This window comes from Stegostoma tigrinum, chromosome 1, assembly GCF_030684315.1.
Source record: "Stegostoma tigrinum isolate sSteTig4 chromosome 1, sSteTig4.hap1, whole genome shotgun sequence".
Lineage (NCBI taxonomy): Eukaryota > Metazoa > Chordata > Chondrichthyes > Orectolobiformes > Stegostomatidae > Stegostoma > Stegostoma tigrinum.
This window is the reverse complement of record NC_081354.1, coordinates 95953961-95969641: the sequence shown is the minus strand read 5'-3', so window position 1 is coordinate 95969641 and position 15681 is coordinate 95953961. Positions and strand designations below refer to the sequence as shown.

The following is a 15681-nucleotide window of genomic DNA, read 5'->3' as shown; positions in this document are numbered from 1 at the left end:
TGGAAGCATGTACACTGTCTAAAGTAAGAAGGTTTGAAACATACTTGCAAAGCCAATATTTGCCCAGGTATGTGCGGTGGATGATACTGTGCATGCAGCTCCTTTAAATAAAACATAAGAAACAAGAACAAAACAGTAGAAAAAAGGAAGAAAAGTAATAAAGGAGTTGGGAAAAAATGATGAACAAAAGCATAGCAAAACTCACAAAGTTCCTCATTTTAACATAATCACAATTAATGGTAATTTTGCATGGCTGGCTTTGGTGAAAGTATTTATAACTTCATAAACAGCTAAAATGTTCACTAATACCTACAGTATTTATTAGTTTAGCTAACATATGCTTCAGTTTTTGTGCCTTACCTTCGGTAATGTTAATGCCACTTTGCGTACAGGATTGCTTTATTCATCTTGCATACTATTGCCATCCTCTTAGAGTGAGGAGAGAGGTAATTGCCAAACTCTTCAACTACTACTACAGTCAGATCAAGCTTCCCCAGCCTGGTTTTCTGCTGAGAGTGGAATATTAATGGATATCCTTGTGTCATACCTTGCTCATAACCTAAATTAAAATATAAGAAAAACTCACTTCTTTAGATTGTTAGCGATCTCATCAATACTCAGTTTACATTGTTCTAAGACCTCTCAGCCCTTGGCATTTGCATATTAGGCCATACAAGTGAGCTCCAGAGGTAAGGTCACATTGAATTAAATGTGGTATCAAGGACTTCAAGCAAAATTGAAGCCAATGGGAGGGCAGAGGACATAGCAACACTATTTAGGAGGGTGGTTGTAGTTAGTGTAGGCCAATCATCTCTGTTCCAGGCTGTTTCTGCAGGAGTTCTTCAAGGCAATTTCCTAGGCTCACCCACTTCCACTTTTTCATCATTGGCCTTTCCTCCAACATAAGGTCAGAAGGGAAGTGTTCACTGATAGTTGCACAGAGTTGAATTCCATTTGCAATTTCTTTGAGCTGAAGCAATTCATCCTGACATGCAGCAAAATTTGGGACCTGGGCTGGTAAGTGGATATAAACAGATGCACTGATAAGTTCTAGTCAATGACTTCCCCATTACTATCCATGTCAATGCGACTGCCAGATGCCCACTGTCAACATCCTGTTGGTTGCTTATTTAACACTTAAAAACTTTGGCTCTAATTCATTTCCTGATTGACCAAAGCCCACCCACAAAGTACACATCAGGGGTGCAGTGGAGTGTATTCCATTTGCCTGAATCGCTACAGTTCCAGCATCAGATAAAAAGCTCAGCAACCAAAACAAAGCAGATTGGTATCCTATCCAGCACCTTATGTATCCATTTATTCACTAACGACACAACATGCTACAATGTGAATCCTCTAGAAGATGCACAGCCAAACAATGCTCAGGTTCCTTTGAGAGTTCCACAAAACCTCTACCTCAAGGAAGGGTATGGGCTGGGTCAAAGTCCTGGAACTCTCTCATGAACAACATTGTGGGAGCAACTCCATAAATTATAGTGGTAAGAGATTTTTGTTTTCTTTTAGAGCCGGCCCCTGTCACTGTGGGTGGGTCTGACAAACAGTTACAGGTAAAAACTAGGGTGTCAAAGGCACCAATCGAGGGGAAGTTAATGTCATCATCAAGATGTTCCCACTTTTGGACTCAATCCTCAGTCAGGAGGCCAACAGCAGTTTGGAGGCTGCTTGCCCCGCTGCGGCCAGGAGAATTATTGATGCTGAGTTATTTGTGAGAATTATTGAGAGCTATTGTTTCTTTCACCAGTTCCAAAGGCTGCAGCATTGGCCATAACTATTCCTATAAAGGGGCTATTCTTCTATACTGACATAAGTATAGGTAATATCGGAGCAGAAGTAGGTCATTCAGTCTACTTTGTCATTCTGTAAGATTCTGGCCAATCTGATAATCCTCAAAGATAATGGGAACTGCAGATGCTGGAGATTCCAAGATAATAAAATGTGAGGCTGGATGAACACAGCAGGCCAAGCAGCATCTCAGGAGCACAAAAGCTCACGTTTCGGGCCTAGACCCTTCATCAGAGAGGGGGATGGGGGGAGGGAACCGGAATAAATAGGGAGAGAGGGGGAGGCGGACCGAAGATGGAGAGTAAAGAAGATAGGTGGAGAGGGTGTAGGTGGAGAGGTAGGGAGGGGATAGGTCAGTCCAGGGAAGACAGACAGGTCAAGGAGGTGGGATGAGGTTAGTAGGTAGCTGGGGGTGCGGCTTGGGGTGGGAGGAAGGGATGGGTGAGAGGAAGAACCGGTTAGGGAGGCAGAGACAGGTTGGACTGGTTTTGGGATGCAGTGGGTGGGGGGGAAGAGCTGGGCTGGTTGTGTGGTGCAGTGGGGGGAGGGGATGAACTGGGCTGGTTTAGGGATGCAGTAGGGGAAGGGGAGATTTTGAAACTGGTGAAGTCCACATTGATGCCATATGGCTGCAGGGTTCCCAGGCGGAATATGAGTTGCTGTTCCTGCAACCTTCGGGTGGCATCATTGTGGCAGTGCAGGAGGCCCATGATGGACATGTCATCAAGAGAATGGGAGGGGGAGTGGAAATGGTTTGCGACTGGGAGGTGCAGTTGTTTGTTGCGAACTGAGCGGAGGTGTTCTGCAAAGCGGTCCCCAAGCCTCCGCTTGGTTTCCCCAATGTAGAGGAAGCCGCACCGGGTACAGTGGATGCAGTATACCACATTGGCAGATGTGCAGGTGAACCTCTGCTTAATGTGGAATGTCATCTTGGGGCCTGGGATGGGGGTGAGGGAGGAGGTGTGGGGACAAGTGTAGCATTTCCTGCGGTTGCAGGGGAAGGTGCCAGGTGTGGTGGGGTTGGAGGGCAGTGTGGAGCGAACAAGGGAGTCACGGAGAGAGTGGTCTCTCCGGAAAGCAGACAGGGGAGGGGATGGAAAAAAGTCTTGTTCATCCCCTCCCCCCACTGCACCACACAACCAGCCCAGCTCTTCCCCCCCACCCACTGCATCCCAAAACCAGTCCAACCTGTCTCTGCCTCCCTAACCGGTTCTTCCTCTCACCCATCCCTTCCTCCCACCCCAAGCCGCACCCCCAGCTACCTACTAACCTCATCCCACCTCCTTGACCTGTCCGTCTTCCCTGGACTGACCTATCCCCTCCCTACCTCTCCACCTACACCCTCTCCACCTATCTTCTTTACTCTCCATCTTCGGTCCGCCTCCCCCTCTCTCCCTATTTATTCCAGTTCCCTCCCCCCATCCCCCTCTCTGATGAAGGGTCTAGGCCCGAAACGTGAGCTTTTGTGCTCCTGAGATGCTGCTTGGCCTGCTGTGTTCATCCAGCCTCACATTTGATAATCCTCAACTCCACTTTCCTGCCTTTTCCCCATAACTCTAGATTCCCTTATTGATTAAAAATCTGTCTGTCACAACCTTGAATATACTTAATGGCCCAGCCTTCACAGCACTCTGCAATAAAGAATTCCACAAATTCACGAGGTGCAGAGGGAAGACGTTCCTCTTCATTTCTGTTTTAAATGTGCATCCCATCATTCTGAGATTATCCCCTCTGGATCTAGTCTGTCCCACAAGAGGAATTAACCTCTGAACATCTACTGTCTCAAGAATCTTCATATGTCTCATTGTTCTAAATGCCACTTGAGTACAAGGCTAACTTATGAACCTAACCTGTCAAAAATTGTTATTTTAAATCACACACAAAATATGCAAACGTAGAATTCAAGTCTCTCTCCACTATCTCCCTTGGCATTTCATAAGAAAACGTACTCGTGAAGAAGGTGCAATTATCTTTGAAACATGGCACCCGAGACAATGAGATCATTTGTGTACTGTATTTTTAAAAAAAGATGCAAGGGAAGTGGGCTTCACCGGCTGAGCAAGTATTTATTGCTTGTTCCTAATTGCCTTGCTTTCTTGAATCATTGCAGTGCATTTTTGTCGCTACATTCACAATGTGGTTACGGGGGGAGGGGAGTGTGGAGTTGCAGGATTTTGACACAGCTACGGTGAAGTAACAACAATCTATTTCCAAAGGCTGACAAGTGGCTTGGAGGGGAACTTGCAATTAATGATGTGCATCGAAATAACGGCAAAAGAGAAGAAAAACAGAAAACTCTGTATTCAAAACATTATGCAACATTTTCTCAATCGATCCTGTAGACCCTGTGTGTCTGAAGAATCACCATTGTAAGATAAGTACAAAATAAACATAAAACTGCTCATGTGTAACACTACATGATATTACAAGTGGAGAATGGATGAACTATTAGTGTGCTGATTGTATCTTTGAAACTGCTTCCAGCATGTGACAACGGATTCAGGATTTCAGTAGAAAAATTGCAAATATGAAAATCAAATTACTGGCAATGTACCTGATGATTTAATGTTGCCACTACACTTGAGTATAAGCTGCTTGCCTTCTCTCATTGGTACTTGTTCAGGTGGCTCTGGTAGATCTTTATATCCCTCTTCACACACTTTAGCCAGCTCCTATTGTAAATCTCTGGAAGGCACCATCTGGACTACATTGTGGTGGAAAGGTTCCCTTTTCTGGTACATAATAACATTAACTGTGGTAAATCAAATTGCTTCTTCCAGTTCATGTATAAAAGGAATCAAGTAACTATTATCCACTGAAGATGATAAACAAAGGACTATAAATCTGTTTGAGAGAAAGAAGAACGAGCTCAAATTTACAAGACAGGATAATGCTACTACTTTTACAGCAGCAAACGCTTTGTTAAATCTATCTCTAATGCAATGTCATGTCGTTTTATTGCTGCTTTCACCATTTTCAGACAGACATTATAAAGAATCTCAAAGCAGACTGCTGCACTCATACTATTAAGAAGCATCCCATGAATCTATTGTTCTGCAACATATATTAGATTAAAGTAAAGTTACAGGCTAATGATAAGCTTTATAGCTCATACGCATTCTATCCTAAGACTGGGCATTTTACACACCACCTGATTCTATCTGTTATTTGTGGTCTATTTAAATTAATGTGTGAGGATGCAGGTCAGTCATTCCCTTCCAAAGGCTGACTGTCAGTTACCTTCTACAAGAATTACCATCTGGGGACTTAGCTCTTATGATTCATCACACAACTCATTCCTTCTTGGGATCACAAAAAAAACACTTGACCCCACTCAGTCAGCCACTTATAACATCCACTCTTTCCAAACCGAGGTTTAGTACCATTTAAAATCTTCTTGCTTGACTACTTCAACTTCGCATAATTTTATATTTGCTACCCTGAGTTTCTTAAAGAAAACAATGTTTTGTTTTTAAGGTTTTGTAGTAGATCCGTAGCTCGGGTTGTGGATGTTGAGGCTGGTTGGCTCGTCGAGCTGGTTTGTTGTTCTGCAGATGTTTCATTACCGTGCTAGGTAACATCATCAATACAGCCTCTGATGAAGCATCAGTGTGTTTTCCTGCCTGGTTTTTAAACGCTGGAGTCCATTGAGCTGGATAGCCTCAATTCCAGTTTTCCTTCGTAGTGAAGCATATATGAGTTCGAGTTCTATGTGTTTATTAATGGCTTGCTTCGTGGAGTGCCAGGCTTCTAGGAATTCCTGTGCGTGTCTCTGCCTAGCTTGTCCCAGGATTTTGGTCTTGTCCCTGTTGAATTGGTGGTCCTTATAAGGAGGTAAGCAAGCCAACCAACCTCAATGTTTTGTTTTTATCAGGGTAACTTTTCAACTTCTTCATGCTAGTTCAAGATAGTTGAAAATTCATGAAGGCATAATAGTAAAAGAAATAATTATGGGAGATTCCAAAAAAAAGTTTAAACATAAAAAAATGTTTAGAAAATGTTTAAAGCATGTGTAAACATAAGAATGTAGAACAAGAAGCTGGCATAGGCAATTTAGCCCTTCGAGCTTGCTCTGCCACTTAATCAATCATGGCTAATCTCATCTCAGCTTCAGCTCTACTTTCCTTCCCATAACCCTTTCAGCCATCACTTAATGCAAGTCTGTCCATCTTCTTCTTAAATTTATTCAGTGTCCCAGCATGCACCACATTCTGGGCTAGAGTATTCCACTATCTCATGATCCTTTCCAAAATGCAATTCGTCCTTATGAAGGCCTTAACTGGCCCTAAAAATATCAACCACAAAGAAGTAAAAGGTAAAAGAAAACCAGCACGTACTAAAAATGCAATGTATTTTAAGTACTATCCAAACCAGAAAAACAAATAATTGTCACTGACGGGGTTTTCACAGAATCTTCTGATTCATGGTGACATGCAAAATATTGCTCCTCAGTTAACCTGCTACTCATTTCTAGTAGATTGGATTTTTATTTGTCTTGTTTTAAAGTAGGCATATTTTAAGACCACAGTTAAATTATAAGCTTCATACTTGTCTAGATTTTCTGCAATTTCAAATGCAACTACACATTTTGCATATCTTCCATGATTACATTATCCATTATCAACCAGGCCTCATCCTTGGAGCTAAATACCAACAGTTTTAAAGGTTCATTGATAGCCTTTCCATGTTTTCTATAGGGTCACTCATTAATCTATGGCTGGACAAATAGCAAATTAAATACATAAAATAGGGAATCAAATGTACATTGTTTTACAATTGTTATGACTACTTTGATGTGAAAAAGCAATTTTATTTCTGTTTCTTTGGTCTGTTTTGCAGCTGTGTAATTAAGTATATGAACAGCTTTTACATCTGTCAATCCTGGGCTGTTGCAGATAATCTCTCCATTTCCCAAATCTGAAGACTGCTGGTTCTGTGCACCATGTCTGTAGCTGCTCAAGCATAGTCTGCTTCATCGGCTAATTTCTTCTTGTCTGGTTTCGGTTGTCAGGACAAAGTTGCTGTAATTGATGTCTAAAACTGTAGGGTTGACAGATGTTTAATGTGAGTAGGGGGGCTTGTAATGATTATAGGATGATATATATCTTGTCTTGGTTTTAGTCCAGACAACAGTGCTGAATCAATTTGTTGAGCCTATGAGGGCAAATAGGCAAGTAAATAATCTGGCACATTTTCAACTCTTTGCTTTGCTGAGGGATGTGTGAGTAAAGGATAATTTATGATTGAGTTAATCCAGTTAACGTAGTGTGAAAATGGCAGAACAAATTGTAGAATGAAAACCCATTAAGCCAGATTTCCACTCATATAGTTCCCAACCAGCTTATCAGTCAGGCGCTTTCATTTATGAGAATCATCAGCTAGTTTTCAACAAATTACATTTGCCAGCAATTTCTGCACTATTTTGCCCTTTCTCATTTCTAAGCATAGGCAGCGGTTTGCAAAAGCAATGGAAAACGCATAAACAAAAGCCTGGAAAAGGATCATGGTTTTCTACCCCACTGAAGTTTATGCTCCAATGTTATTATTGGAAGTTCTGCATAATTTGCAACTTTTGTACCTGCAGTGTATTTGGTCACCTTACACAATAAGGTTTAGGATATCTAGCTTGTTGCGTGTAGAATTTAAACCACAATTCTAATGTTGAAGGTAACCAATTCTGTCCAGGCTCAATTAGCTTCAAAAGCTACTTTGACTTAAGGTTTTTATTTGACTTTTCATTCTGAACAATATGGAAATAATTCCTTGAGTTGGAGCAGCAAATTAAGACTTCTAGTTTCCATGAAACAATACAACAGTGTCATTCATGGGCACAGAAGGGTGTCCCTGTCACCTTGACAAACCAGGCTATTTAAATTTTATAGACATGCCTTTTTATCATTTCATTAAAATCAGTGTTATGATGATCAAATAGACAATATGATGAACTGGTGAATTGCTTCATTGAATTGCTCCCCATATGATGAAAAGAAAAATGCATCCACTGCCTTAAGGAGAGAAGTTGAACAAAGAGGAGTGGAGAGAGGGAACAAAAGGCAACTGGTTAATTCCTCCCTACCTTTGATTGAACAGTCATAAGGGTGCTGAATGAGTCAGCAAGATAGTTCAGTGTATTTCTTGAATCCATGCTCAATTTTAAGGGTAAACTTTTTCTAGGTATGGTAAACATCTCTTTTCTTAAACAGGACACAACTGAAAGGATACCAAGTTTATGTATCGTAACCTCTGCACATGATCCCTAAAGAAAATACAGAGTGATTGGAATACTTTGAGAGTGGTCAGATAGAAAAATTGCTGAATACTTGCCAAATATTTGTACTGAATGCAATTTACCAACCTTATTGTGTCCATTGTACATCATGTCTGAGGAGATAGGACTCATAAAACTTGAATATCATGTGGAATCAGATCTTTTACCATGTTCTCAATAATTGCCCTGGAAGTGTGCGCTGAATGGTACAGTAATCTTGACAGGAAACAGAATTTTTAGCTTGGGGTCTATACACTCAATGCTGATCACATTGCTAACCAGTTCTTCACTATCATTTACAACAATTGGGTTCCTATTGTTGAGTATGCTGCATAACAATTTCTGAACTATAATAAAGGCGCTGTGGAATAACAGGCAATTTGAGGATTGTTTTTAGCATTCCTTTCTGTAAGAAGTCTTAAATACAAACAGAAAGGAAAGCTTATTATCCAGCCATGTAAATTGTCAAAAATGACAGATATAACTTTTACTTTCAAGAGCTGAAAGTAATTTAAAGATGAATTATTTCACATTTTCTCTTTTATGCAACATTCAAAAGATCATTCATAAAGTAAAATAGGTTGCTTTGACAAAGGATAGAGACTGTGAAGGTAAGGATCACCTAGGAGAATTAATTTCAAACTGGCTAAAAAACAGCAAAGAAAAAAGATACTGAACAGCTTTTCAAGCTGGAGGAAGATAGAATGTGGTGCTCCATAAGGATCAATGTCATTCATAACTTGGGTTATTCATCTATTTTTCTAGATGGTAAAGACCTGAGATTTGGAAGATGCTGTCAAAAGTGAGTTGCTGCAATACATCTCATAGTGACGTCTTGGATTGAATGCTAAACAAGTGGGCTACTTTGTGTTGGATGATGTTGAGCAACTTGAATATTGTCTGGAACAGTTTACTAGCCAAGTGGAAAATGTTCAGTCTCAATTCTGACTTGTGCCTTGCAAATGGCAAACAGGATTTGGAGAGTCAAGAGTTAATTTACTTGTGACAGAATGCCCAGCCTCTGACCTGGCCATGTGGCAGCAGTACTTATTAAGCTTTCAGTATCTGATAATTCAAACCCCCAAGATGTTGATAGTGGGTTTTCAACAATGGTATTGACATTAAATAGCAAAGAAGATGGAAAGATCATCTAGTATTAGAGACAATCATTGCATGACAAGAATATTACTTTCCATCTATCGCCTGGACGTTGTCCAAATCTTACTGAATATGGACAAGAACTGTTTGCATATCTGATGAATCATAAATAGTGCTGAACATTATGAAATCAAGGATGAGCATTCTCACCTTATGACAGCAGAAAAATCATCAATAGTTTGTACCAAGGACACTAACCTCCACCAACCATGTGAAGGAATCAGTGAATCTGGGCCTGGGGAGAGGGCGATGAGCAGTTGGACCCTGGGGACTGCGGTAGTGAGGGAGGTGTGAAGTTGAGGTATATAGTCTCGGGTGAGTGCTAGCTAGTGTGTAGTAGGGTAAGGCACAGAGCAGCCTTAACGCTGATGCTTCTTCCTCCTTTCCTGCCCTTTAGTCTCTTTTACTCCACCTCCCTGGCCACAATATTAGAGCAACAAAGATGTAATGACACTCTTAACTGCCCACTCATTGGCCTGTTAAGTGTCTTGTTGAGCTTAAGGATAGACAGGTTCATGCCTTACCCACCACTATTCTGTGGGCAGTTTGGATGGACAGGAAAGTGGTGGACTAGCCATTCATTCTATTTGTAGTGCTGTTACAAAGTTGTGTAGAATAATCATGAATTGTAAGGCAGGAAGTTGGAAGGGTACATGAACATCAAATTGCAACAAAAAGACACGACCAATACTCACTCAGCTCCATCCACAAGGAGAAGGAAAACCATTAATTCGACTGGGACAACGCCGGGATCCTGGGACAAGCGAAGCCGTGACAGCACATGGATTCCTGGTTTTCTATTAAGAAAGCCACCCACTAAACACAGAGCTAGAACCCAGATACACTCAACTGTGAGGGAAAACCAGAAGTGAAGTAATCCAGCTTAATGAATCCCCGAGTTTAAATGACAGGTGGGAAAACATAACAGCACTTCATCGAAGGCTGCATTGATGATGTTACTCAGCAGGGTAATGAAACATCTGCGGAGCAACGAACCAGCTCGGTGAGCCAACCAACCACAACATGCACAAATCTACTCTAAAATATTTGGTGCAATATTAAAGGTTTAAAGGACCATTCTATTTTGACCATAATTCCACTGTTCCTCTGGTAGATTGGTTTAGCCAATGGGACATGACTTTCCCAATGTAATGCTGTTGCTTGACTGGTCTATAAGACATGTCTCCCAACTTACTAGGTATTAGTGAGAGCATACAAACTTACAAGATAATATCAGACGTTGACCATTCAGTCCTTTGAGTTTGCTTATCTTTCCCAGATAAATTCCCATGCCTACCAAGATTCTATCTGTTTCTGTCTTAAAATATTTGATTACCACATCTCCATTATCTTCTGACAGAGAGATATAAATCGCAAACCCGCTCGGGAAAAAAAATGCTCCTCATCTCCGTCCTAAAAGGTTAGTTTTAAGAGCATGCACCTAGTTCTGGATTGATCCACAACAGGAAGCATCCTTTCCACTTGATCTTAGAAAGACCGAGCCTGTGTATTTCAATGAATTCACCACTCACTCTGCTAAAGAACTCCAGTCAAAATGAGGGCTTTGTTTCTGCCACAGTGTTAGGTTGATGTTGGATGATCTGTTTTACTCCTACTCCACTATGTTGCAGCAGTTTGATACAGTTCAGTAAGGGTGTGTTGGGGACTGCTTGGTCATTTCCAAGGATAGTTAAGAGTCACAAGTAGATCACACCAGGTCAGGAGTGCAGACTTCCCTTCCCGAAGGAGATTCGTGAATTCAAAATTGTCAATAACATGAAGACAAAATATTAATTCCAAGTTTATTCATGAAGTGAATTGAAATTAACGCGAAGTTCTAAATCTTGCCAATAAAGGATATCCTGAAATCAGCTGAGTGTCATGTTCATGGAGGGGTGCTCTCTATGAGGCCAAGTGAGTTTTCTCATGCTATCATCCCAAACTAACCTCATAAACTAGATACCATGACCCCAGAATGTTCTTCTTGTCCAATGTTAGTCCAGTTGTCCCACTTGCCATCAGTGGAAGTATTCACCATAGCCAGGATATCCTGGGATCATGGCACAAATATTGTCTGTAAGAGGCTACTGTGTATCCAGTCAAGCACTGATAGTCCAGACATTCCCTACAAATTTTGTGATATTTGCTCTGCTCATGCCAAATAAGGGAAAATTTATGTCCCATGCTGGAATCAGGAAGCTGAAGGTCCTGATGGATGGGGAGGTGCAGTGGAGGGATGTCTTCTTCCTGGAGAACGGTCAGATGCGGCCATGACATGACACCCTGCCAGCTTTGTCTGAGGTTGCCATCTGGGTCAGTGCCATCTCAATCATCTGGAAAAACATGCAGCAGAATAGGAAGGAGGGCAATGACCTTTCCTGTTTCACTGGGCTACATACCACCACCTTCTTTCTGCTTGCTGACACTCATTGAATCTCTGCTACTGTAACTCCTGCCCACCAAGGATTCATGCTATGCCACTCCTACTGGTGCATTGCAACATCTTTCCTCATTCACTCTCACCCATGTAATTCTCCATTGTGTTGCCCTGCATGACCTCTGCACTATCTACTAACTCCCTTGGGACGCCTTACTACATTTCCTCTACTTGCACCAGCTCTAAGGCCACTGCCAGCCACTTTCATCCCACTCAGTCCCTCCTTTTCTTTCAATCCTGGAGGCAACAACCAATGGTAAGGCTGCAAGAGCCAACAGGGCAGGGTACCCAACCTTCAGCTCCTTACTGCCAACAAGGAGAGAATCCTGACTATGAACATTATGAATGGCTGATTGACTGTGCCCAAGGACGTGGACTAATATAGAAAGCTAGCCTTGACTTACCATCCTACAACCTCTGAATGACGTATATCTTCTTTGACTTCTTTACAATTACACCCCATAAACATTGAGACATGCATATGTTTGTAACAGAAACTGTTGGCACATTGTGTAATTGTAAGACTTATGTAGCATGATGCCATATAGGAACATGTCCATCTTCTTAACTGATGACTACTGACAACCGTGATAAGGTACCCAACTTCGTGTTTGTGCAAAAAGGCAAAGACGAATAAGACCATGGACATAACAGCAGAATTAGGCCATTTGCTCAATCAAGCCTGCTCTGTCATTTGATCATGGCTGACACAATTCTCAACTCCATTCTTATGTCTTCTACCCATAACCTTTTATTCTCTTACTAAAAACAACATGCCAATGTCTGTTTGAAATACACTCAATTACTCACACTCACTTCTGTAGCATTGAGTTCCATAGATTCGCCATCCTCTGGCTGGAGAAATTCCTCCTCATCTCAGTTCTGAAGTGTTGTCCCTTCACTCTGAGAATGAGCCCTTCAGTTCTAATCTCTTCTACTAATTGAAACATCTTGTCCACACCCACTCTATCTCGGCCTCTCCAAATACTGTTCTGTAAGTTCCAATCAGGCTCCCCCATTATCCTTCCAAACTCCAATGCGTACAGACCCAGAGTCCTCAATCAGTCCTTCATTCCCAGGGTCGTTCTTGTAAACCTCCTGTGGACCCCCTCCAACACTCGCATATCCTTCCTCAGACAAAGGTCCCAAAGCTGCCCACAATTGTCAAGAAGGCGGACGTGCTGTGAAACTATAAGTTTTAAATGAGATAACAAAGTGCAAAAAAGGCAAGACGAGGCAGAAATATCCTGAGCATCAAAGTAAGCTCAAAGAGAGTAAGGAAGGAGCCCTGGAATAAAGCTTGCTCCAATCTCTAGTTGGGTGCCTCTCCCAGCACTCAGATTACGCTTACAGCAGCCTTTCTAAGAGGATTAGCAATATACTGGGAGAATATGGTGAGGCTGGTACATGTCTGACGTCAATGTTTATGGATAAGGAATGTATGCAGTCATTGCCCATGGAGGCTGCCTATGATACTAGTGACCAGTGTCCATGCTGAGGTCCAGAAGAGCAGGCAGACAGCTGGAGTCACCGGGTTCCCTCTCTGACATCCATTTTAGGAATTCTTAGCATCTAATTTCTATCTGGTAGGTGGGGGAATGGGAGATTAATTAGTAATGAACATGGATCCCTGTTAATGGGCTTCTTGCCACTCAACAGTGTGAAGCTTGCCTTGATACTGAGGACTTTGCTGGAAATGTGTTAATCTTGGAATGGTTTTGATTCTGAAGTCGGGAAGGGCCTTGCTTGACACCTCCCACTTGATTGTCCCAAACATCCCACCATATTACACATAGTCCAGGGACTGGGGAGGTTCTGCCCATTGCTTCAGAGCATTCATTCAGGCATCTACCAGCTTAGTGGCACACAGGGTGACGACAGCATGTAGTATTGTCACTGGACATGTAATCCAGTGACCTAGATAATGTTATGCAAAATCATAAATTGAAATACAGAACAAAAGTCATCCCAACAGTGATCAGAGATATGGGAACTGCAGATGCTGGAGAATCCGAGATAACAAAGTGTGAAGCTGGGTGAACACAGCAGGCCAAGCAGCATCTTAGGAGCACAAAAGCTGACGTTTCGGGCCTAGACCCTTCATCAGGAAGGAAGCTCTCTGATGAAGCTCTCAGCCCACAATTTATCTGAAGAAGGGTCTAGGCCCGAAATGTCAGCTTTTGTGCTCCTAAGATGCTGCTTGGCCTGTTGTGTTCATCCAGCTTCACATTTTGTTATCTCTCATCCCAACAGTGAGCTACCTGGGGCATTACCTTATATGAGTTAGCCTGAGTTGTAAAGTCTGAATTGTTGGTCATTCTTAAAGCTTTCAGGGCATCTGCTGTCTGGTCCTTTTCCTGTCAGTCATATTCCGTGAGTTAATGGTGAGTAGGCAGATCCAAATGTGGAAATGATGGCATATGGTTTTATCTTGAATTTCTATCCAAACCAATACTGGGTACATTGTATACTGACTGCTTCCCTCACATCTATCTTAGCTTGAGTCTGATGGAACATACATAGAACATTACAGCGCAGTACAGGCCCTTCGGCCCTCGATGTTGCACTGACCTGTGAAAACAATCTGAAGCCCATCTAACCTACACTATTCCATTATCATCCATATGTTTATCCAATGATCATTTGAATGCCCTTAAAGTCGGTGAGTCTATTACTGTTGCAGGCAGGGCATTCCACCCCCTTACTACTCTCTGAGTAAAGAACCTGCCTCTGACTTCTGTCCAATATCTATCAGCCCACAATTTAAAGCTATGCCCCCTTGTACTAGCCATCATGTTGTTATATTTTTAACACATGGACGCATCTACCCAATGACTTATTAACCAAGAGTATTTTGGAGGTTTATTTGGAATTCAAAATGATTTAATTAAAAAGTATGATGCAAAGGTATAGCTTGCAAAATATCTATCACTTGAACTTTTAACAGCAAATCCGATTTTTAAATTTGGTCCCAATCTTAATTAAAAGATGCTGAAATCTTTAATGAAATGGATGATTATATTCATTTTTGTCATAATATAGGCAAGCCAAAGGCTACAAAGGCCTCCTCAACATCCAGTACAAATGGAATGTAATTGAACGGGATTGAAAGACGCTCACTCTTTGTGGGACCAGACTCATCAGTCTTCCATTCTCACTGCTTCAGCTGGATATGCAATAATAACCTCATTTTTATCAATTAACGTGTTGAATGTTTTTTCATCAGCTTCACCGATTTCTGAAACAGCAGGAAGGTGGATTTCCTCACTTCCACGTTTATGGCCAATTGACCCAGATTTTAAAATTCCACCTGCGTCCTTGACTTCAGAGCTGTAATTCATTTCTTCTAATGCCCTAGGCTGATCCTTCATTTCATCCGGGCTATGAATTCCAGGCTGATTTTCCTTCCCTGTTTGGCTTTGTTAGCACACATCTGCTGTCTGAAAATTATCATCTTTAATCCCGTCAGTCCTTTCTTTCTCAATTACTTCATTTTGAATTGGTTGAAAATTGTTGCATCTGAGCATTTGAACACTAATTCCCCTTTCTGCTGCCAAACTGCAAGGTTTATTCCCAGAAATTACCTGATTATTTGCAGAATTACTTAGAGGTGTTTGAAAGTTTCCATAACCTTTCATCCTCTTTTCTCCTCCTGAATTTTGATTGTGCTGCATACGTCCTGAGTAAGGTAACAGCTGACTTTGTGTTGGATGCAGGAAGGATGTATGTCCTTATTAGTAGCAGCCAATATAATGCAGACTATTTTCTGCACTTTTAAAACTCACAATACACAGTTTAGAAAATTGTCATTCCTTTCCAGGTAACTGAAGTGAGCAACTCTTGCTGTAAACAGGTAATTGGTAAAAAGGATGAATTCATCAGACAATTAGCATTTGATTCTGATAATAAAAACAGCCTGTGTGTTTCTATTGAGCTGTTCCCAGTGCTACACATGCTGTACGTGACAGAGTAGGATCAATTCCTATGCTGAGTCATGCACTTTGCTCAACATTAT

At 41.6% G+C, this 15681-nt stretch overlaps 1 protein-coding gene across 1 annotated transcript; it reads right to left on the bottom strand.

Moving 5' to 3' along the window:
• Nucleotides 1-371: 371 nt before the first annotated feature.
• dthd1 (death domain containing 1) lies at nt 372-15037 on the bottom strand. The gene is given in 7 exon segments (XM_059650960.1): nt 372-559; nt 4478-4647; nt 6845-6957; nt 7880-8059; nt 8159-8427; nt 8430-8571; nt 14825-15037. Coding segments are annotated over 7 exon segments (1275 nt in total).
• Nucleotides 15038-15681: the final 644 nt, after the last annotated feature.